Genomic DNA, 22,638 nt, shown 5'->3' with positions numbered 1-22,638 from the left:
GCAAAATGGCTTTACCCGCTAATGGCTTATAGATAGTGAGCACAAATATCAATACAAAAAAAAAAAAAAAAAAAAAAAAAAAAACTACAGAAAGCATAAAGATTTAAAACCTGTATGATGCAAAGGTGTTTCCATGCGTATGTATCACAAGCCCTTATAGAAGGAAACACATAAACAAGGAACCGCACACATATACACTCACATGCACGCACACATTTACTGTTTAATCTATTTAATTGAATCTGACTTTGAATAACTAAACAAATGAGGAAATTCACAAGGGGCACTTGATCCCTTCTTGGATAATGGATTGGAGATTCCTTTCCCATAGGGACATTTGGGCAAACAAGACCCAGTAATCTCTGAATTGATGGGTTGACTGCATCAAATTTCTTCACTAAAGAGCTGTTGAACCCCTGATACAGTGTTGGTAGTTAGCCAGATACTCAATTTGCAGACACAGGCAGAACTGCAGGCTTGCTCTGGTTTCACAGTCAGTGTGGCGATATGTACTATAGATATGCAAGATAAAAACCGCTGCAGGTAAGATGAATAAAGGGTGACTGCGTTGTTTGTTGGTTTTTGTTTCCCTGTTTTAACAATAACTTTTCAAGTGCTAAAAATAACCTAAAATGTAACAATAAAATTTCATCTTCAGTTTTCTTCCAAATAACCTCTTTGAACACTTTACTCAATTACTTTTATGAGCGCTCATTACTCTCGTTGTCTCATAAGGTATGGTGCACTGTTTTGTACAGCAACCAAAAAGGACTGAATCCCATTTTGATTTAGGTGACAAATTTATTAAAGTCCTGCCATTTAATTAGGAATCATCATCATCATCATTATCAGACAGAATAAATAAGACATAAAACAGTTTTTTTCCCACATAAACAAACATATACATCAGACCCCGAGTACTACAGTTCTTCCTTGGGGTGGTTTCCAGTAGAATGAAACGAACAAGTTACATCTGAGAACACACAAATGCATAGAAGTAATTGGATCCCTAGGTACCATTTAAGACAACATCTACAAGTTTTGCCTATATCCCTGTTCAAGAATGTACAAAGTCCTCATATGCGGGTTCTTATTCATGTCCAAGACGGGGTTTGTATAAAAATAAAGTCTCCACAATGATAAACCATTATATATATTTATATAGACATTTGGCAACAACCAGACATTTAAAGACTTTGAATGTTGAACTGAGTTCTGCACCTACCGCACTTTAGTTGACAAAGAGCAGTGGGTGGAGAGGGAGAGTTGGTAAAGCAAACAAAAGGTTGATGTCTAAACTTTCTGTGAGTGTGTGTGTGGTCTCTATATTGTTCTTAAAGAGCTTATAGTGGTGTCTGAAAATGGAGAATTTTTGAAAAACTCCTTACTTTGCATACAGTATTACTACTGAAGGATAATTGTTAGGCCAAGTCCTTAAAATGAGGAGCATTGTCTTCCTTACTTTCATTCAGATAACACACACCGAATGAACCTGTCAATCAGCTATTGATGTGATCCAGGGACAGCAATCTGCTTCCTTTCCTTACACAATCACAGCCCTGTGAGACTATTTTCCAACTCTTAAAATCCAACCGAAGACACAAAAAATGCAGAAAAAAGCTCAAACTTCTTATTGTTGACCAATCAAAACTGCCCATGGTCCACTTCATCTAACCAGGAGGCAGGACTGGCTGGAAAATCTGGGTATCCGCCGCTGCTGCCGGTGGAGAGGTCTGAGCTGGGGCCGTTAGCTGCCCCCATGGAAACCCTCACAGCAGGGTTGATCCCAGGACCGCTGCCTTGGGCCATGATAGAAAGGGCAGAGTCAGGGTAGACCAGGTTGGAGATGAGAGGCTGGTGTCTTGGTAGTGCCTGAAGTGACCCCGGTGACTGAGGAAGGCTGTAGGGGCTGTTGGAGCGCATGTCGTGGAACTGGTCTTGAGAGGGGAGGACGCCGTGCTCAAGGGGGAAAGAGTTGTGGTTGTTGCCCGCTTGGCGGCCTCCCATAGCTGGAGAGGACTCGCTCAGGCTGCTGTAAATGCCGTTAGTGTGGCCAAGCTCTGACATTGGTGGTTCATCTGTCAAACAAGGATAAAGATAAAGGAATAATTAAGATAATTAAGATTACAAGAGTAATAAAAATTTGCAGAAATGTTTGCAAAAAATGAATTTCAATAGAGCTGATGCAGTGTGTTCAAGTCAAGTAAAGCTGCACAAATGGGACTTCGCAAACCCATTTTCCTGATTCAAGTAACTTCCTCACATTATTAGCTTGGTGAACTAATTATTAACCCTTCCTTGAATATAATAATATACTAAACCCAGAGAAAAATATGAAACGAGAGAATATGCTGTCGCAGCTCAGCAAAAACCATAAGTGGCTTGGGGAGGTTATCAGAGCAGCTTGGGCTGCCAGCTTCCAGTTAGCTAATGTGTTTGTTTTCCAGTTACAACAATTCATCATAAACATCCAGTCAACAAAGTACTTTCTGCAAGACGAAATTTTGCTGCAGCACTTTGTGATGTGCCTGGAATATCAGACACTAAATTCTTATTTGAATATCGTCACAGCTTCATGTATCGAAACGTGAAAGGAAACTTGGAAAAGCAGATTTTTGCTCTAAGTAAGCAACTAAGCAAAGTTTATTTAAAAAGTGCTTTTCACAGACACATAGTCACAAAGCAGAGCAAAGTAATAAAAAAAACTATGAATAATCATCACAGAAATATAATAGAAATTTCAAACAGAATAAAAAATATAAAAACCGATGATAAAAATACTATTTTATTTTATCATCTGTTTTTTTTGTAAATAGCATTTACAAAAGAAAGCCAAGTTAAACAGAAATGTGTTCAACTGCTTTTTAAAGGAGTCAGCTAAATGTAGCTGGAGCGGTAGATCTGGTGTCATTGTGTGAAAAGCTCTGGAACTATAGTCTTCAATCTGATCACAGGAAAAATTAATTTGAGCCTGTCATCACTTTCCACCGCCTATCAATATTCCACGGTTCAACAATAACGATGGGTCTATTCAGTTTCCCTGCTATATGAGATCATGTAAAAGATGGTTTAGCACTGCTATAAATAAATAGAATACATTATTATAAATGTTACTCTTTATATACTTGCTCATGTGAAAACATATCATAGTAGGAAGGCAACAAGTGCATCTAATGAATTTAATTATGTGCATGCTGGCTCACCTTTATGGCAGTTACACTTAAAGTGAAGGAGCCATCTTTATGTTAGTAGTAGCAGCTGTGCTTTTCTTAGGACACATGTCAAAGAGGCTGTCTCATCTCTCAGTAATAGCATTGTTGACTCTACCTGTGAAGGACACCTCTGCATCACTGTCCATGCCTTCCTCCTGGATGCTGTCCTTGTCAGATTTGGAGCTACCCCGTGACCTCTTCATATTGCGAAAGTACTGCCCCCATCTTTGGCGCCCGGCGTCTTTCTTCAGCCTTTTTTCTTTAGCTCGCCTGTTCTGAAACCACACCTGCAGGGTTAAAAAAGAAGAAGACATTTTTTTTAGTCAAAGTTGTGATACTTCATGATAAATCATTAGATACAAATACAGTGTCTGACTGATTAAACTAATCAAAACATTTTCAGCTTGTTTTGTTTCTATAATTTATTTAACTTTCTCAGTGTAAAAGACTTTAAACAAGTAGACACTTTTTTTCATCGTTATGACTTCTAAAGAAGTCAAAGTCTCCTACATCTGATGTCCTCAGCTCCTTACGTGATGCACATACTATGCTTTAAAGCATTAAAGCAAAATGAATGTTCAGGGACTGTCCGGACACTACTTCACGCCCACTTCAGCTCAAGTGAGAGACTTGAGCAGTGACACCGAACAGTAATCCTGTTTGGTGTCACTGCTAGTGTCCCCTGCATCAGATTTATCATGCATTTAATTAACTTCATGACAGCTACAAGTCGTCCTCAACTTAGAGCAGACAGGTTATCTCGCCGCTGACTTCGAATATTTGAAATTTTGTGGCTTTGCTTTTGATCAGCTCAAACTCTGGCTCACAGACAGCAGTATATGTGCAGCTGGTAGTCTTAATTTGTCTGTAATCTCAGTGCCTTGTGGTGTCTGTGAAGTCTGATACTAAATGCAAAACTTCTTTTTTCCCATTCATTTTATCTTGCACACAAAATATATTCATTTCAGCCACGAGCACAGAAAGCAGTTTTACATTCTTGTTAATGATATTCCGCCCTGAGTGAACCCTCTTCACCCCTTCGCTTTCACTGAATAATGAAGAGCATTTTAGTGGCTTCTGTCTCTACTTTTGTCCTTGCAAATAAAACAATATATATGACCACCACCCAGCAACCAGGATGAGGCTCTTCAGCAGCAGACAATATGCGAGGGGCCCTCTTAGCATTGTTAACGAGCTTGCACTTAAACCGTGCTGACGTTCAGTCGGACTTTATTTTACTCCATCTAGCCGTAAATCCGCCCCCCCACGCCACCCAGCAGGCACCCACACATACACGCACTTCGTACAGTACACTTGTGTCAGGTCAGCCACAATTGTCCCTTGATAATGAAGTCAGGACACTAATGGAATAGCCTTTAATGGATAATAATGTACTCTACCTGCACAACCCGCATATCCAGGCCCGTCTCCGATGACAGCTGCTCCCGCACGTGGCGGGCTGGTTTGGGAGAGTTATTGTAAGCGTTCTTCAGTGTCTCTAACTGTTTCGCAGTGATGGTCGTTCGTGGCCTTTTTGCTGTAGAATCGGCCTCTGAAAGACAAATGGACAACATACAGTGTCATCACTGGGCAGGCGTTTTTTTGAGATCCTATGTGGATCTGAAAAAGTAACAATATTTGTTACTAATATTTGTAAATGGGCAAAATATTTAAAGACAAATTCAATATTTTTACAACTGTACAACAGCTGTCAATCAATTTGCTATAAAGAAATAAGCTCCAGTCTAGTCCATCCAGCTAATTCTGTACAGACATCCTCAGTTGCCAACATTAAAATCTCTGACAAATATACATACTTATTACAGCAACCAACAGCACATAACCTGCATAACATCCTGTCTCCTAATTTTACGTAAATGGATAAATTCACTAAACCCTAAATCTGGATCCCTGTGCATAACTGCATCATGTCTGCACATCTGTTTGCCAGCACAGCAAAATACAAAGCCATCATCCAAATGGATGCTGCCCAAGTAATTGCACCCTGTCATTAGTAAAATAAACGTGTGTGTTTTTGGTGAAAACTTGTGTTCACTCACTGCATAAATCAGCACAGTAAATTCAAACAAACAGATGGGGAGATAAAAATCGGCCATGCCCACTCTGCCCTATCACGAATGAGCCTGCTGGGACTCTCAATAATATGAGGTAAAGCAGAGCACTGATACAAAACAGAGTATCTGGTGAACGTGTTTTAGGCTGTCGGCCTGCGCCACGTTATATCATTTCAATGACTACAAGTCAGCTGTTCTTTTCAAACCAGTATAAACACTGCATCTAACACTAAAGCTCAAATTAATCAGAGCCCCGCGATGTAGAAAGGCCTATTAAACTATATTCCTCGGTTAAAGCAATGGGGTTTTTTGGGTTAAACAGCTATAATTGCAAACTTTTACTCTGAAACAGCTTTAGTGGTCTTGAAGCATGTTTAATTTTACTTATGGACTTTAAAAAAACAAAAACAAAAACTATCATGTAAGGGAATTCTTTTAAATTTATACACATGAATAAACGTTAGAAACTATTCCTACAAAAAATAATAAGTGGAATGTCAATTTGCAGCATTTGCAATGTAAAATTTATCCATGCAGACATGTATATATTGCAATGACTGCAGTGGAGAACAATTCCTGACGCCACTGTATATCATTCCCGTGCTGTAAATAATCCTGAACCCCGCACAAACTCATACACACGCATTCTTCTCTCACGGTCAGACATGCATGCATCTCTCTCTTACCGAGTCTCTCCGCCCACTATAATAAGAGTTATTGAAAGCTGATCCTTTCAAGTGCAGAGTGCAGATGTAATCCTCCTGACCTGCGCTTTATGCAGTTTTGTATCGATCGGTTTGGAGGCAATGATGCAATTAGCGCAGGTGGGTCAAAGTTTAAGGATGACGTCTGTCATGGCAGTTTGCTTAAAACAAGCAGACACACAAAGTACAACATGCCGGAGCCTGGAGTCTGACAAACTGATTTGCTGACCGTTTTCCGAGCTGTTGCACGTGAGGCAATCATATCTGCAGCTCACCTCTCTGCTTGGCGGTCTCGTAGTCGGCCTTGCAGACCAGCCTGCTGTCCTCCATCAGATAGTACTCGTCACCTGTCGCAAGTTGCCGCTTGCATACAATGCAGGCAAAGCAGTGCAGGTGGTAGACGAAGTCCTGCGCCCTCCTCACCACCTGTGTGGGCGGAATCCCCTGCTGACATGCTGCGCATTTGGTCCCGAATCTCCTTTTGGAAACAGAAGGTTGCCATCAGTATACATCTCATCCAGCAAGCCAAAAATAGAAATTAAAAAAAAAAAAAAAAATTAACAATCAATGTCTTATTTAGCACTGGTTTATTTTCTGAAAGCTGCTCACTTGAAGAAATCGTCTTTGCAGTAGACACTGTCGCCCCTGGTGAAGCACTTGTCCGCCAGTTGTGCCTGGCAGTCGCTGCACTTCAGGCACTTGCTGTGCCAGTGGCGATCAAGCACTTTGAGAATAAAGCGATCGACGATGTGTTGATTGCAGCCTGCACACATTGGGATTTCTGCGGGAGACAAGATGGAATCACGGCATTTTAGTCTTTTAAACGAGACGAGAAAAAGAAAAAAATCACGAAGGGAATCGGTGCGCAAAATGACAGCCGGGCATGCTTAATGTGCTTAACATAAAGAGACTCTGAATAATTATCTCCTAATGGACACAACTGTTTAATTATGCAAGACTCCCAATAAGAAAACGTCCCGCTTTATAGATAAAATATAGAGCGGGAGAGTCAAAACACTGTAAATATAATGATAGTAATTAGATTTTTCATTTCACCTGACTTATTCTTCGCTTTTTAGCCCTCTCATCGATTTGTGTGTATGTGTGTTTTTTTTTTAAATACTCCCGATGAATGTTTTGACTGTCGATTTCTTTTTGGGAGCGATTTTCTTTAAATATTTGCGCTGCTATATCAGATAAAGTATTGGCACAATTGTTTTTTTTGTTGTTGTTTTTTTAAAAGCATCATTTATGTCATGTTAATGCTTATGATCTAGGCCTAAAAACACTGGCAATCATTGATTTTATTTATGTATTATTTATTTCGTTGTCGTATTAAATAACATAAAATTGAACTCAGTTATTAGTTGTAAGCTAAAATTTAATTGGACAATTAATTTGGTAATTACTAGGATTAATTGTAGGCGTTTTACAGATGCCCTCTTTATCTTGTTCACTTTTGGGGAAAAAATCATAGAAGTCACGGAAAAATGAAAAATGAGACTATAATTTTTCATGCATTAAGTAGTAAAATCGCATTTGAAACCGAACAATTAGGCACATTTAAAAACTGAATAATGAACGATTACATTAAAAGTGATGTGTTATAAGCTATAAAATGATAAGAAATCGAAATCAGTTTAAATGTCTTTAAACTGCTTTGTGAGGCACACGTCAACAGTTTGTAACAACAGTCATTCATTTAAGGTGAAACACACTAAAACTGAAGAAAAATAAATGTGCATGGATTGTGATGTGCATACACACTAACAGTGATTGCTGGTTTGCCTGTACATTTTCCATGTTTGATCGTCCAGATAAAAGAGAGGCCTCACATGACCTGACACTACGCTTTAAAGTATTTTTTTTATAATGTTACTACAGTGCACTTCCCACTTACGAAGCTATAAAATGAATAGATTTCAGGGACGCTTTAGCATTAAAACAGCACAAAGGCAAAAATAAGGACAGCTACAATGGCAGGTAAAACCTTACTAGTCCTCTTTATTATTAATTAAAAGAAGCTCAACCACTTCATATTCCATCCGTGCAAGGAATCGCATTCCTATTGTTCTGTTGCGGGCTGTTCATAAAATATGAACGAACCATTTCTTCTGGTATCACCAGCAAGCTGTGCACAAGTGCGGTGGCAGCCACATCAAGAACAGGTGTATCCAGGTCATCATTAATTCAGAGAGCTCTGTAAAACTAGAAAGCTGCGGCCTGTAGCCTCACGGCACACACCAACATGGTGTCCAAGCAATTTGCTCACCTTGGAGGGCCCACTTCAAAATACTAAAATGATAGCCTACACGAACATCCCAGCTGAAATTACACGCATCACGTCAAGAATCTGATAACTGATCAAAATGAACGGTCATAAATATATAACCATGTTAAACTTCGTGCATTTAAAAACAAAAACAACAACTTGTGAATGTTAACAAGAAATAATGCCCAGTTTATTTCTGACTGCAAAATATACAAAACATGATTAGAGATTCGAACGGTGGATAAATCTGAGTTAAACCGGATTTACCCTCCACACAGAGCATCAAACGAAATTTGAAAGACAGTTCAGGCAGATCAAAAGTTAAAACCCGGTGCTTACGATTGCTCCTGCAGATATGTGGAGCAACACGAAATGACACGCTGTCAGTCCTGGAAGGTTTTATTTTCCAAAATAAAAGACTGCAGCTGTGGAACATCCATCATCCAGACACCAGTTATGATAGCACACGCTCAACAGACTGCAATCAGTCCTGTAGCCGTATATGACGGCCTTTTTAAAAGGTGTGTGTGAACACATGCCACACACACACACACACACATCCAAACGTATGTGCAAAACGAACAATGTGATTATATTTTGCCTTGGTTACCTTTTTGCAACTCCTCGCTGTGGGCCAGCAGAGCGAACAGCATCTCCGCGTTATTTGGTGCCTCTTTTGGAGAGTTGAGCTCAGCATGTCCATCCATTGCTCATGATTAACGCTTACATTAAATCAAACCTGCTTTGCTTGTGTCTATCCAAACACACATACACACACTCACACCGGACGTGTTGTCAAATTCGAGCTTGCAGGAGCCCGGGATTGAAACACAAACGCGCGAGAGTCCAGGAGAGCTCGCTTTTATGCTTCCCCGTGCTGAAGCCAGGGCTGGATTACGCTGCGCCGTTTCCTAGGCGACAGGGAGATGGATTAACATCACCTACTGAGTACCTTACCCCGGATCCGAATAAACAGGAGGTGAGGGGAGAAGCTAATAGCTCTTCTGTGCTCGGTGAGGCACTATAATGTTGTAGCGTATTACTTTACAAACATGAAGAGAAAAGATCGAAAAAAAGCACTTACTTGTTTTTACTGAACTGAAATCTATTTGTCTAGATGATAGATAGTCATATATTTTCCCATGAAAAAATAATCATCCAACACAACACAATATTGTGGCGATTGATATGTCTTCTTTAAATGCTTAAATTTTTGTTTTAGGCATAAAAATACCGTAAATACTGAAACACCTGGAAACTTTTTTTCACTGGGTAATTGTAATGATTTAACTATTTCAGCTGTTACAACTGCAAAAAAGCAAACATACAAAAACAACAACAACAACAACAACAAAAAACCCTGCATGTGCAACCTGATCACATACAAAAACCATAGCGGAGCGTGCCTAGAAAAGGTAAGTATACTAAGTCTCAGCTTTTATTTTTTCACTAAGTTTTTTGTGTTTCTTCCAATTTATTAAATTTTGTAATTTATTTATTTATTTATGTATTTATTGGTTCATGTTCTTCTAAAAAATAAATATTACTGTGATTAAAACCGCCACACGACTAAGTATACGCCTTAATTCAGGTTCCAGTGCATGCGTAAAAGAGAGAATAATAGCTTTTGACTAAAGCAATTCCATCTATTTAATAATAATAATAGTAATGATAATAACAATAATAATAATAATAATAATAATAATAATAATAATAGTAGTAACAGAGTAAATTGTATGATTTCATGAATGCTTTCTATTTGCATTCCTCCGCTCGGTCAGATTTTTACATTCCTTTTAAATATCTTACTAACTCACGAACACATGCACAACTGAGCACGCATACGCAATCTCCATGTCATGTTGAGTGTCTGCTTGAAGACAAGTGTTTATTCAGGGGAGAGATTGGCTGTTCAATAACATGTTGATCGGGCCAGCACCCCAATGAATTTTATTGACACTGATCTTTGGCACAAAAGAGCGCCTGGGGAAATCTCGGGTAGTGCCACAACCGCCAGGACCCGCTGATGAATCTAAAATCAATGTCCCATTTGCCTGTATTTCAGAAGTATATGAACGACGTTTTGGAGAAAGGTGTGGGGTTCATGTGTGCCCCTCTTACTTTTCAGCTTTGTAATAATATTTATGTCATATTGATCGCTCACTTTTGAGGGGGTGAGCCGACAGTAATGTGGCAACAAAGCCATAAAATAACCATCAGAGAAGTGGCCAGTCAGTTAGGAAAAAGGTTGCAACGTTGATAAAATATGTATTTTTTAAAATCAAAATACACATGTTTAAATCTGGTTAGAAATGTGGCGGAAATCGGATTGAAAAATATTTTAAGATTTGAATGATTCTTTATTTCAGCTAACATAAGTGACAACTGCTACAAAATTATTACAGAAACTAGCGAAATGAAGAAGCATCGAACATGAGACTTTTCTGGACACTAAATAACATTTCTAGACTACAATCCACTAACAATTCAAAGCCTAAATTCCATTTTTTTAAATAACCAGTCCCCAGTAGCGGCCTCAGGTGTCCCACCTGTCGGGGCAGGTATGACACCTGTTGAGCACGTGTCGTGTTGCTGGGTCCGCTGGTGGGAGCGACTTCGTGCCTGCTGGCAGTCTGTCGCGCGTCCTCACGGAGGCTGCTATTGCCACAGCGGGCCCGGTGCTGTCCCCATATCCGCTTCCTGCGCCACGCGCACGGGCGGTGTGAAATGACAGCACGCGCATAACATCTGTTCCTGTGAGTCTCCAACAATGAAGACTCATTACGGATTCATAACGTCTCCCACACGCAGCGCAGAACAGGCGTCTCTAAACAGTCTATATGCACCATCGTGGCTTGCCCAGCAGTCGTCCTGCAACTTTTTTTTAATGCAGTAACATAAATGTCTTATTTATTTATTTAAGATAAAAATACCTACACAGGTTTGCACAGATTTATATATTTAGCATTTTTCTGGAGTGCCTTTGCTTTCCTCGTTAGAGCGACTGTTTCATGCTTGTTACAGATCACTTAAATTAATTTTCAGTCCTGCTGTGCCGGACAGGATCGTGACGAATTTACGGACCCACGGCGCCCAATTAAACTGTATTTGATAGCTGTGTTTCTCCAAACCCTTTGCGTAATTTGCATCAGTTGTAAAAACAGGCAGGCTGTTTTCTTACCTTGGCCAGAATTGTACCGGGAGAAATTCCCGGTGTTTTGACAGCTTGATCCCGGGTGTTCAAGCAGCATTTTGAAGATGCTCCAAAACGAAGACTCACGTCTGTGATTCAGCAGCAACAACAACAAAACCTCTAAAGCGACACTGAGTATGTGGATTCAAAACCCCGCACTGTCCTGGAGACTTATCCTCTGGAGATGAAGCTGAGGTTTGTTCGACTCTGGATGAATTTCGGCAAAAAAGTTAAAAAGAACTTCCGTGGACTTTTTCCCCTTCGTCAGCCAGCGGGAACTGAAACTTTGAATATTCATCAAGTTGATCTTTAACGTTGTGTCGATACCACTGAAATGAGAGGTGGGAAAGTGAGCCTGCACCCTGCAACCCTACTTCAGCTGAAATAATCAGCGGTCAGCGCTGCCTCTGTCCAGGGTGCTGAAAGGGGAGTTTCCCTAAACAGGCTGGAGGGGTGTGTGCCGCTCAGATATCCCCAGAGGCTATCTTTAAGCGCGCTCACACACACGCGCACGCACACTTGCCCTCCCCCCTCTCTCTCTCCCTCTCTCTCCCTCTCCTTATCTATGTTGTGTTGCACGTGTCTCTCTTTCAAGACGCACAATGGGGCAATCGGGCAATGCTCTTGTCCATTTTATTTGATCAAAAATAGACCGGCACTGCATTAAGTAGATGGAATGAACATGCCATTATGTAAGCTTATTAAAGTAAACTAATTTTTTTTTTTTTTAAATGCTTGAATTAAACACATTTTTTCTTCTGGGACTAGTTTACTGAAATAAACATCAATCGCCTAAAAACAGAAAATAATACATAAAATAATTCAACATGTTTTAATAAGCTGTTTTTCTCCTCCAGTGTAAAGTGGTAAAAAGGGGCATCGCTAAGATGTGAATTTTTTTGGCTGGTCTCATGACTGTGAACTGGTCCCATTAGCACCATATGAGACATAACTACACTGAGGTATTCCTACAGCTTTGATTCAATTTTCCTCGCCCAGCACGCCAGCCCCATGAGTGGTGTAAGCCAATTAGACTCACTACGCTGTTCATTAGTCCACTCCAGGCAATTAGTCCACACATCCAAAACATCCAAAGAAATCAACAAGTCCCCCCCACCCCCACCCCCCTCACATTCATCATAACTGAGCATCGCCACATCTCCTCTATAACCTCCTATAAACACTCACATTTATTATTGCATGACATTAAGCTCAAAACAATGCCTGCTGGATGGTTGTTTTCATGGGTGACTTTTTGTTGTTATGTGGGCAGTAATCTCTGGTCGACAAGGCTGCACGGATCCCTGTACAGATTAAGGGAGAACTGTAAATCTGGAAGGAGCTGAACGCAGTAACTAGGCTCCTAAAGCCAGTGCAGCATCAAAGGAGCTTAAACCAGAAGCACAACAACAGGACTGCTTTCCTTTTGCTCTCATCAGCTGTCTTCTCTGATTGTGTTCTGCATTATGAAATTATGTAATTACATATTTATAGCATAGGGTATAAAACAGATCTGGGTTAGGGACAATTAATACTATAAGAGCACAAATTGTCTGTTTTTGGAGGAATGTGAAGGATACACTCATGAGCGATCAGAAATCCATATCTAAATTTGTGTCACTACACCTTTTTTCATGGGCACTTTCTTTTCTTCTGCCAGTGTTTTTGTGTTATTCTATCCTCAGCTCCCTCACAAGAGTATTATGATGATTATGATCCAGTCTTCTAAAAGATGCCAAGGCTCTTTTCCCTGTTTGTTTGGTTGCTGTGAAACCTCAAGTGTCATCACAGAAAATTGGTAAAGTGTAATACACCTGGGTCCTACTTAAGAGAGCATCTGCAATCAGCTCCTAATGACTCCATATAAGACTCTGCCTTTTACACCTATGAGAACTTTATTTTTTATTTATTTATACGTTGATCACGAGCTACTTCAGGAGGCTCACAAGTGCCACAGAAATGAGGGCTACTTCAAAGCACACACAGGGTGCTTCACATGAAACCTCTGTTGTCCTTCAAGTGGAGGCACTTTTCTGAACAAGCGAGCGTTTTAGGTGAAGGGCACAAATTTATACTCAGATCTGTTAGGTTTCAAACGTAATAGAAAATCATCTTCACTTATACTTGAATTCTTTTCTCTAAAATGGTTCCAGTTGGAGTGGAAAACCCAGCTCACTCCCTATCTATCTATCTATCTATCTATCTATCTATCTATCTATCTATCTATCTATCTATCTATCTATCTATCTATCTATCTATCTATCTATCTATCTATCTATCTATCTCTCTCTCTCTCTCTCTCTCTCTCTCTCTCTCTCTCTCTCTCTAAAATACTAAGAAAGATTCAAAAAGATTTGAAAACATGTATTTCTACTTTGGAGCTTGTTTCCCTGAATAATAATAATAAATAAAAAAGAAGATGCAGAAGCAGAGTTGAAGAGCTGACACATTTGATGTGAACTAATCATAAACTTAATGTTTATGATTAGTTAAAAATGAAGATTCTGCTGTATGTTGTGCCACATTATCACCAAGTCACAACATATTTATCTGTATCAGTTTGTGCTGTTTTATAACTTAATGTAATTTGTACTAAGCTCTTAATGGATATAGAAGAGAAAAATGCACTTTCTGAAATAAAACTAGATTATTTTGATTAATTTGATCATGGATGTTGAATAAGTTTAGCATCTACAGAAAGACAGCCATGAAAAAGAGCTGCAGGGGAACTAGGAATCCTGTACTTCTTACTTACTTACTTCAGAATTAGACCGAAGCATCACTGAATTTGTAAATTTTGCTTTTCCTACTAGTACTACTATTACTACTAAACTACTCGAAAAATAGAAAATGTAATTCTAATTTTAATTAAACTATGTATATGGTTTTAGTATGATGTAAAGTTAAACAGATATTAAGATCAAGCCTGTTTGTTACATGGAGTAAATTTTGTTGCATCTCTTTCTTTTGTTTTGCTCTGTATAGAATTTTACCACAGTAACAAACATTTGGGGGGGGGGGGGAAATAAACACTAGGAATATTTGTGTAAAGAACTCCAGCAAAAAATAAAGCTGTCTATGTAAGCAGGAGGAGAAGAAACTGTAGGAGCAACTAAACTCAAAGATAAGTAAGGATCAAGATACTGAGAGGAAAAAAATAAGGAAGTATTGCAAAGATGTAGAGGAAGAGAAATGCAGGAAACAAAGGAACAGCAAGAGAAAACACACACCGAGATGCAATGCAAACTCCAAAAAGGCTCCAAAATGTGGAAGTGAAAAATTGAGAATTGCAAGCCCTCGCACACACAGATGCAGTATACTGGTCAAGGAAAAATAAACAACTGCAGATGTTTTGTTATGAAGTTATGAAGGACAGAAATGTTGACATGAAAGAAAAGAGATGGTCATTGGACTGGTTCTTATATAGTGCTTTTCTACTCTGAGTGTTCAAAGTGCTTTATACAACTTGCCTCGTTCCCCCATTCATACACAGCACTGTGCTTTTTGTAAGTAAGTGCTTTCTAGCTAACATTCATGATGTAGGAGTGTCGGAGAGCAACTTGGGGTTGGTATCTTGATATTTGGCAGTCTCAATTCCATATTTAGCAAAACAGTTTTTTCTTTTCAGCACTGAAGAAGAAGCTACATTAGTCATTTCACCCCATGTCCTCATTTTAGGTTTGACAGCATTTTAGTAGATAAAGGTGAACGGCTAAAACATGAATTGAGCTGCGGTTTGGGAAAGGCCTCTAAGGGGACTAGTGGCAGCTCCCGGGCCTGCCAGGTCCCCATGTACTAAATAGAAGTGAAGAAGTGAAAGAAATGAAAAGGGCTCCGAGGGTGGGGCACGGTGTATCTATGGTTATATGAATCAAATAGATATGGATGAATTAAAGGCAATGTTAGGAGAATCCATTCATGAAAGTTCATCAAGAAACAAAAATACTCCTGTTCGTAGTTTTGTTTTAGGTTTTCTCTTTAAATAATGTTTTAAAATCAAATTAATTCACAGACTTACACCAGTATTTTTCACTTCTTTCCCTTCCTCACTCTGAAGTCACATTACATCCATTCAGCCAACTGCACCAGCTTATCAACAGTCTGCTCCAGGCTGTAGAAGAGCATCTTCGGTTCAGCCGGTAGTCTTTGAAACCCATCTTGGAAGAGCCCTGTCTGGTAGCTTTTCTGTAAAAGACAGAAAACAAAAGAAACATGGATGATTATTTAATTGTGTATGAAAGTGAGAAGCCAGTCAAAAAGCAAAGATGAACATAATCAGGGACATGTGGAACTGATGCATGCTGGGTTGTTGTGACTAAAATTTGAAATTTCCGTGGATTTCGGTGATTCCTGAAGCTTCCAGTATGTTTACGTGCACAAGCAAACAAACAAACAGTAACAAAGACCACATTCACAGAGCAGAGTAGATTATATTTCAGCCAATAAACTTAGTTGTAAACTTCACTTAGCAGAATTCTCCTCTCGGTCATTTATAACTCCAGTAAGATTTGAAGTTAACAACCCTCAAGCGATGTCACAGAAATGCCTCCCTTTTTTTAGTGATAGAGGCAAGCTGTCATATATTTTCTATATATTTGCAACAATAAAATTCTGAGTGGTTTTCAAGAACACAAAAATGGATAAATTAAAGTCCTTAATCTAACTTAAAAAATAGAGGTACAAAGAACTTAATAATTTAAAAGTAAGTCTCTTTAGTCTTCTACCATCTGCTGACAAAAGGCTTTTAAGGATTTCTCTGATATTTTTTGAAACCTTTGAGTTTAAAGTTGAACCAAAATATTCTCAGATGCCGTTATTGCAGCACACAATACTTCTATGATCCTCTATTCCATTTTACATCTTTGCATACATCCAGAAACGTTACTCTGTTTTCCTTCCTTGTGTCTATTTGTATAACTACTTATGCACAGCTGAGTTGGGGGGCTGAGTGTTGCTGCAGGGGGTCCGTGTGCACCCATGCCACCCCTCTGACACCAGTCTGCCATTGTGCTCCTGTCATGATCGATCATGTCCTCCAAAGACTGGCCTTGTCCTGGAGGGAGGAGACCAATCACACGCCTCATTACCCAGGCTTGGTTACTCCTATGCGGAGTAGTCCCAAGACACCCCAGCCTGTTGCTGTCTGGAGAGAAGTAGGAAGAGTCCAAATGTGTGTGAGGGGTATAGAGAAAGAGAGAGAAAGATAAAAGATTAGCAGGATGATGTGAGGGAAGGCAGGAGAATCAAACCTAAAATGGAAATGTAAGTCTTTACAGCGAATATCCCAAACAGTTTCCAATTGACCGAGTAGACCCTAAGAGCATCTGTACGTACTGAAAATAATAATTTAGTTAAAGTTACACTTTCTGTGCCCTCTGAGCAACCATCCTCTATTTTTCAACCACAGCCAGGAACTCTCATTGTTTTGAAAATGGCTCCATCTGGCAAGGTTTCCCTGACCAGGCGAGCTGAGGGTCGCTCCCCTAGCAGCTGGCTAAACTGCCCAACCGCTTTTCTGCTCGGCCCGGCGACTAACCGACACTCTCTGGTGGCTTTGCTGCTCAAACATACACAAACACGCACACACACACAATGCTGCACAAGGCTAACTGTCCACTGGCCTGCCAGTCTTGAGGTCAGCTGGCTTGAGTTGAGTTTGGGGGGGGGTATGCTTGAAGGGTGGTGTGGGGCAAGATGGGTGACACCATTTAGCCCTTTGTTATATGCCAAAGAGAAGGAGTGTTAAATGTGTACTGCAAAGAATTTAAAACGATCTTTGGGGAAAAAATGACAAGTGCTTTAAAGCTCTATGTTTTGATTGATTGTGATCATTCATTTATATGGTTAACTCAACAGCTGGCCCTTAAGAACTGAATGCAGGTTTCATTATTTGTGTATGAGGGTCTATGCTGCGCTAAAAAGCCTGCCAGTGCCGCCAATCAGCCCCTTTGAATATTGATATGCTAATGACGAACAACACAGGGAACAATGCTTGAATGCTACCACTGGAAAGCCGTACAATGGCACTCCAGTCAGGCTCTGACACTTTTACCACCCAACATGTGTCCCTAGTTTCATGCTCAGACAATAAAGGCCAACAACTGTCTGTCCATTTATACGGGGGATTCTGTTACTCAGTGCGGATGCACTGTCTGGGGGTCCTGACCGGTTACATTGTGTTTTAGCTGTCTTTGTCCAAGATGGGAAATATAAGCATTGTAGAGCAATGATAAGCCACCCCAGAGGCTGGCATAATGCCTGCAAGGTCAGAGTTCAAACCTTTCAAGCAGAGCTGAAGCTTGACCTTGCGTGCCATTCCAGATGTTGACCTGCCTCAGGGATCTATCTGGTTTGTAGGTGGCATTTTTTGAAGTAAAATTAAGTAGAGGAAATCAGAATTTTTAAAGAGCTTACCAGTTATCTAAGCTTTACAAAGTGCAGGTTATGCCCATCTATTCAGCTTTGTTAGCCCAGATGAGAAATTTTCAAACTATGCATATTGATAAGTTTTGATCAAAGAAGCATCCTTGCTGCCAAGCATACCATCTATAATCCAAGGGTCCTGTTGGCAGATTCTTCTTTTTTCTATCAGAACATCAAATATATCATGTGTGATGTATGTGTGACTGAGATTTGGTATTTTGTGCAGGGACAGGAGAAGCTGAGGATCGAACCAGCCAACTTTCAGATAACCTGATACAACACCTGAACCACATCCATATAAACGTGAATAGAGTACCTCTTATTAAATCTCCTCACTCTATCACTGGCTTATCCTTTTATATTGCAATAACTAGATGGAAAGTAGAGAGTGAAACAGTGATTAGTGGCTATACGAGGCAACAGCGACCTTGGATGATGCTCGTAATCACTCTACTGCAAAACTAATGTATTTATTATTAGTAGTTTATTTGCTGATTAATTATACTCCATTTCAGAGCATACCAGACAGCCATCCTGCCATTAGTATTGCAGGGGTCAGCTATTTGAAAGCTAGCATTTATCATTATGTATCTGCTCTATTAGTTGCTATTATTACTGAGCTTGTAGAGATACAGTAAATGAGAACCAATTAAACGAACTGTTCAAATGATACATGATTTGTCACTCTTTCCTCAACCACTGCTTGTGTGTTTCTTCATATGACGGAGGATTTGAAACTGAATTCAGAGTTGCCTCTGACTAACAAACTAATGGTTAAAGATGGATGTTTGTATACCTCTTGTCAGTGGAGGACATAATGTGTTTTTCTTTTTTTGTCTTTCTTTTCCACTGAAGGGAGGGGGTGGGGTAGGTGCTTGTGGTCTAAACATTACGGATAAGGGCCCCGGCACACGCCTGCATGATGTTCGGTAATCCTACAGTCTCAGACTCATGACCCACTTTCTTGGAGAAACATGATGGAGCAGCAGCCTCCTCTTACCCATGAGGAGCCTCCAGACGCGGGGTGGAAGGGTGGAGCAACCCCCCCTACTCTGTCAAGACAAAGGAAAAGGCAGACTCCTGTAAAGTCTCCCAAAAGCCAAATAAGAGGTTCAGGAACACTAATACCCAAACCTGATGCTCTTATTAGTTCAATCTGATGAATAATTCAGAGGATGTGCCACTTTGTTTCCAGTCCGGAAAAATAAAGGAAAAAAAATCTGTTAGTTGAGGACTTTATGTATTTTTAGGTGATTCTGCTGATACGCTTAAGATTCTTTGTGAATATCAGGGTTTTTCAGGAAACCTTTGTAAAAATGTGCTTTTATGCAGACGATGTTCTATTTTACTGGAAGATTTAAAATTTAAGTCGGTCAGTGGAACAAAGTGGCAAATACAGCCACTGAGTGATCTTGGCCTTCATGTTAGATGGTTCTTCTTGAGAAGATTCTTAACACTTCATGCTGATCTGCCAATTCAGTGTAGTTCTTTTGTTACCTACATCAGGAAATGGGAAGACTTTTAAGCAAGGATCTCAGCCACTTCCTAATTTAACTACTGAGTTAAGCAGAGATCATCCACTGATACAAAGGAAATGAAATGAAAAGAACAGCTTCTCCACTATTGTGTCTCATCCCTTGAAAACATGCTGACCGACATCATGGCACGCGCTGAAGGCAAATAGGTCCACAAATGCTGCATTATGCATTAGATCATATCACCACCATACTTCTTATTCTTTTTATTAACCACCACCACCCGCCCCTGCTCTTGCTTTTTTGTTGCTGAAAACACACAGCTCTTACTTCTCTCTTTATCTTAATCCCTGGCAGACTTTAAGTGTCTGGCATCGAGGCAAAATCCCAAACTGCAGAGGAGCGTGTTTGGAGACCTAATCCCCTTACCCATAGACTCGAGTTGCCCTCAATTCACCTCTCACAAAGTAGGCCAAGAACAAGGAGCCACAACAGAGAGGCAAGCGGCTTCACGAGGCTCAGTATTATCACGCGTCCAGACAGACAGACATGAATGACACATACGTTGGCACATGCACACAGACGGATACATGGACTGATGGTGTATAAGCTGGTATACAGTACTATATAGACACATATGTGACTGACATACAGACACACCCAGATGCTAACCTGAATCATGACTTGTCTCATGTAGTCCTCCTTACACAGAGAAACGCACGTAATCTCTTTGACTTCTTTTATGTTCTTCAACAGTCAGTTTTCAGTGTTTCAATCATCCAAATTGAATCATCTCCATATTCTCTGTTTCTGCTGATTAGATGATGACTTTCTGTGTGCAGCTTACTGGGTCTTATTCTTAGTAGAATAGGAGGGGCTCAGTATTAACTGTTTACACAAATCAGTAGTGTTCCAGATCATATCCTGCATGCAAGTGATGCTGTCCTCATAGACAATAGGTGTAAATACTGACATGCCAGCCTTGGACAGTACTGATGAGGTTATTCTTTGTTATTCAGGTTATTATTGACTTAAACATATGCATAGAGGTCAATAAGTGATGAAATACAATACCTCAAAGTCCCTTAAAGAGTAGATTTGTGACATCTTTATATTTTTTTCAAAACTTGTTTGCGTGGCTTTTTGCTTTTTTATTCCACTTGTGGCCAGTGACACTGGGATTTGCAAATGTAAATATGATTTAAGCGATGGCAATAAAATAAACATTTAATGTTCTGTGAAATATGCACTTCTTTGTAAATCAAATATATGGCAAATGTATGGAAGCTAATCATTTAGCTGTCACTATCCTCAAGCTGCATGCCAGTAAACAAATGTGATTCCTTTTTATTAGGCACAGGAAACCTGGAAGAACACTGATGGAGACTTATGTACAAAAGCCTGATTATTGTTTTAACATATCATGACTACAGTTTAATGTGCGTTGCAATTTCTACCATAATAACTGAGTAAACTCAGACCTGAGAGGAATGAACAACGCTGCCACCCCTTGGCTCTTTGGAGTAAATTTACTCAGATGTGTTCAAAATCTAAGCAGTGGTATAGGCCGTGTGTGCATGCTGTATACCAGTGGACCATATGCTGTGACTTCAAATAAAGCAAATGAGTAAATATCAAACTATGTAAATAGCAGTTGCCACCCTTCATGCATACATTATCTATAAACTTTATTGTCAAGATACAGTTGATGGTTACATGATTTTATAGAAATCACGTGTGAAATACAGAGGCTTACCGGTGTATTCTTCAACAACAGGCTCAGTGGAGACTAAAGCATTGTCTTGGGGTTCAAAGAGGTTTAAGAATGGAGCTAAGAGACAAGACAAGCTTGATTTGGAGTATTATTTAAGGGCTTATCCATCGCTTTTCCCATTTCTTACATTCTTCCCCCCGCCTTTGCTTCATCTTCTTCAAGTTCCCAGGCTGATTTCAAGAGAAGATTATGTCAGATTTTCCCATTATGTAAATTGTTTTATCCTTCTCACTCTTCCTTCCTCACACAGTTTTATTAAAATAAAGCTTTATCACTAGAACCAAACTTAATAGAAAATAGGCAATTTGCTGTAATGTTCTGAGTGAATGTATTGTGTTTGGGCAAGACACTAACTTCAAGTTGCACCTGCATTGCATGGCAACTGAAAATTCGACCACTTTTCTTTCCATCATGGTAGCTGAGAGATGGCTCACAGAAATGCAGACAACCAGTATCTGTATTAGTGAATATGAACAGAAGCTCCTTCTTGGTGGCAGCATTTTTCGCCCCTTGAAGGGAGGGATTATGTAATCATTTCTGTTTGTCTTTCTGTCTGTTTGTTAGCAGTTTAGCATCCACAGTTGTGAAGATATTATTTTCAAATTTTGTGTGATGGTAGATGCCAATAACAGCTGGAGCTGTTTTAATTTCAGTGAAAATTGGGTCAAGGTCAAGGTTACACTAAATGTAAAAAAAAACCCCATTATGGATGGTCTTAAAACTTCACAACTATTTAGTATGCCTTGCGGGACACGAGTACCTAGGTTGGCTAAGCATTTGACCTTGACCATCATTGTTAGCACCCAAGATCAAAGCTGACCTTGAACAAAATTTCAAGAAACCATACTGAGTAATATATCGTATGAAAGGGTACAGAGAGAGCTGTATATCACACTTTTTATTTTTTTCAATATGACACCCTACACAGCACAAAATCACACACTGGATGAATATATCTTCAAATCTCACATTTTTACATCTTTTTCTTTCTTGTTTATTCAGAGCCCTACTACTGTGAGCAATGGCATGCTCCCTGCATATTCCTGTGACAGTGCTGCTCCTATGTCTGGACCACTAGCATGTGTAACTATAGAGATTTGTATCCAGCATTTGTATCTGTTAGAGGGTGATATTAAACTAAACTTAGAATGTCCAAAGGTGTCCATCTAGACCACTTACTTTTCTCCTTTAGTTGATGGACGGATGAAAAAAGCTTTTCACAGTGGCTATCCCAACAATGGTACTTCATTCTGGATCTTTGGCACTGCCATGAAGTGACTAAAGGGATGAACTAATGCTGTGTCTACACATAAAACACAGCAAACTAATTTTAAATTATATCTTTACACACAAAACATGTCATTTGTTCCCATTTCTTCAGTTGAATCTATGAAAAAATGTAAAAGATACTATTGTGTGACAGGCATAAAATAGCATTTTTGCACAAACAAGGCCATTCCCAAAGAGCTATTGGTGGAAAACTTGGCATTTCTCTGTATCGTGTGCAGTG

General features: G+C 39.7%; 1 protein-coding gene across 3 annotated transcripts; it reads right to left on the bottom strand.

Annotated features, from left to right (window-relative positions):
- Positions 1–883: 883 nt before the first annotated feature.
- On the bottom strand, positions 884–15,495 carry lhx3 (LIM homeobox 3). Of its 3 annotated transcripts, none has more exons than XM_039615100.1 (6): positions 15,475–15,495; positions 6,601–6,772; positions 6,267–6,469; positions 4,613–4,764; positions 3,328–3,499; positions 884–2,078 (listed from the first exon to the last, which is right to left on the bottom strand). In XM_039615100.1, exons 2-6 carry the CDS (start codon positions 6,762–6,764, stop codon positions 1,645–1,647), a joined length of 1,125 nt encoding a protein of 374 aa, XP_039471034.1. In that variant the 5' UTR covers positions 6,765–6,772; positions 15,475–15,495; the 3' UTR covers positions 884–1,644. The 3 variants fall into 3 exon arrangements, with proteins under 3 accessions (XP_039471034.1, XP_031610471.1, XP_039471033.1); XM_031754611.2 differs by lacking the exon at positions 15,475–15,495 and adding an exon at positions 11,445–11,978; XM_039615099.1 differs by lacking the exon at positions 15,475–15,495 and adding an exon at positions 8,874–9,021.
- Positions 15,496–22,638: the final 7,143 nt, after the last annotated feature.

The sequence above is a fragment of the Oreochromis aureus genome, linkage group 7 (assembly GCF_013358895.1).
Source record: "Oreochromis aureus strain Israel breed Guangdong linkage group 7, ZZ_aureus, whole genome shotgun sequence".
Lineage (NCBI taxonomy): Eukaryota > Metazoa > Chordata > Actinopteri > Cichliformes > Cichlidae > Oreochromis > Oreochromis aureus.
Note: the sequence above shows the minus strand (reverse complement) of the source record. Positions and strands in the feature narration are given on the sequence as shown.

Coding starts and splice junctions, on each gene's coding strand:
- lhx3 (XM_039615099.1), bottom strand. CDS start 8,970: ATGGATGGACATGCTGAGCTCAACTCTCCAAAAGAGGCACCAAATAAC. Junction 6,470..6,600: donor TGCAAAGACGATTTCTTCAA/GTGAGCAGCTTT, acceptor TGTTTCCAAAAG/GAGATTCGGGACCAAATGCG. Junction 2,079..3,327: donor TGCAGAGGTGTCCTTCACAG/GTAGAGTCAACA, acceptor CTTGTTTGACAG/ATGAACCACCAATGTCAGAG.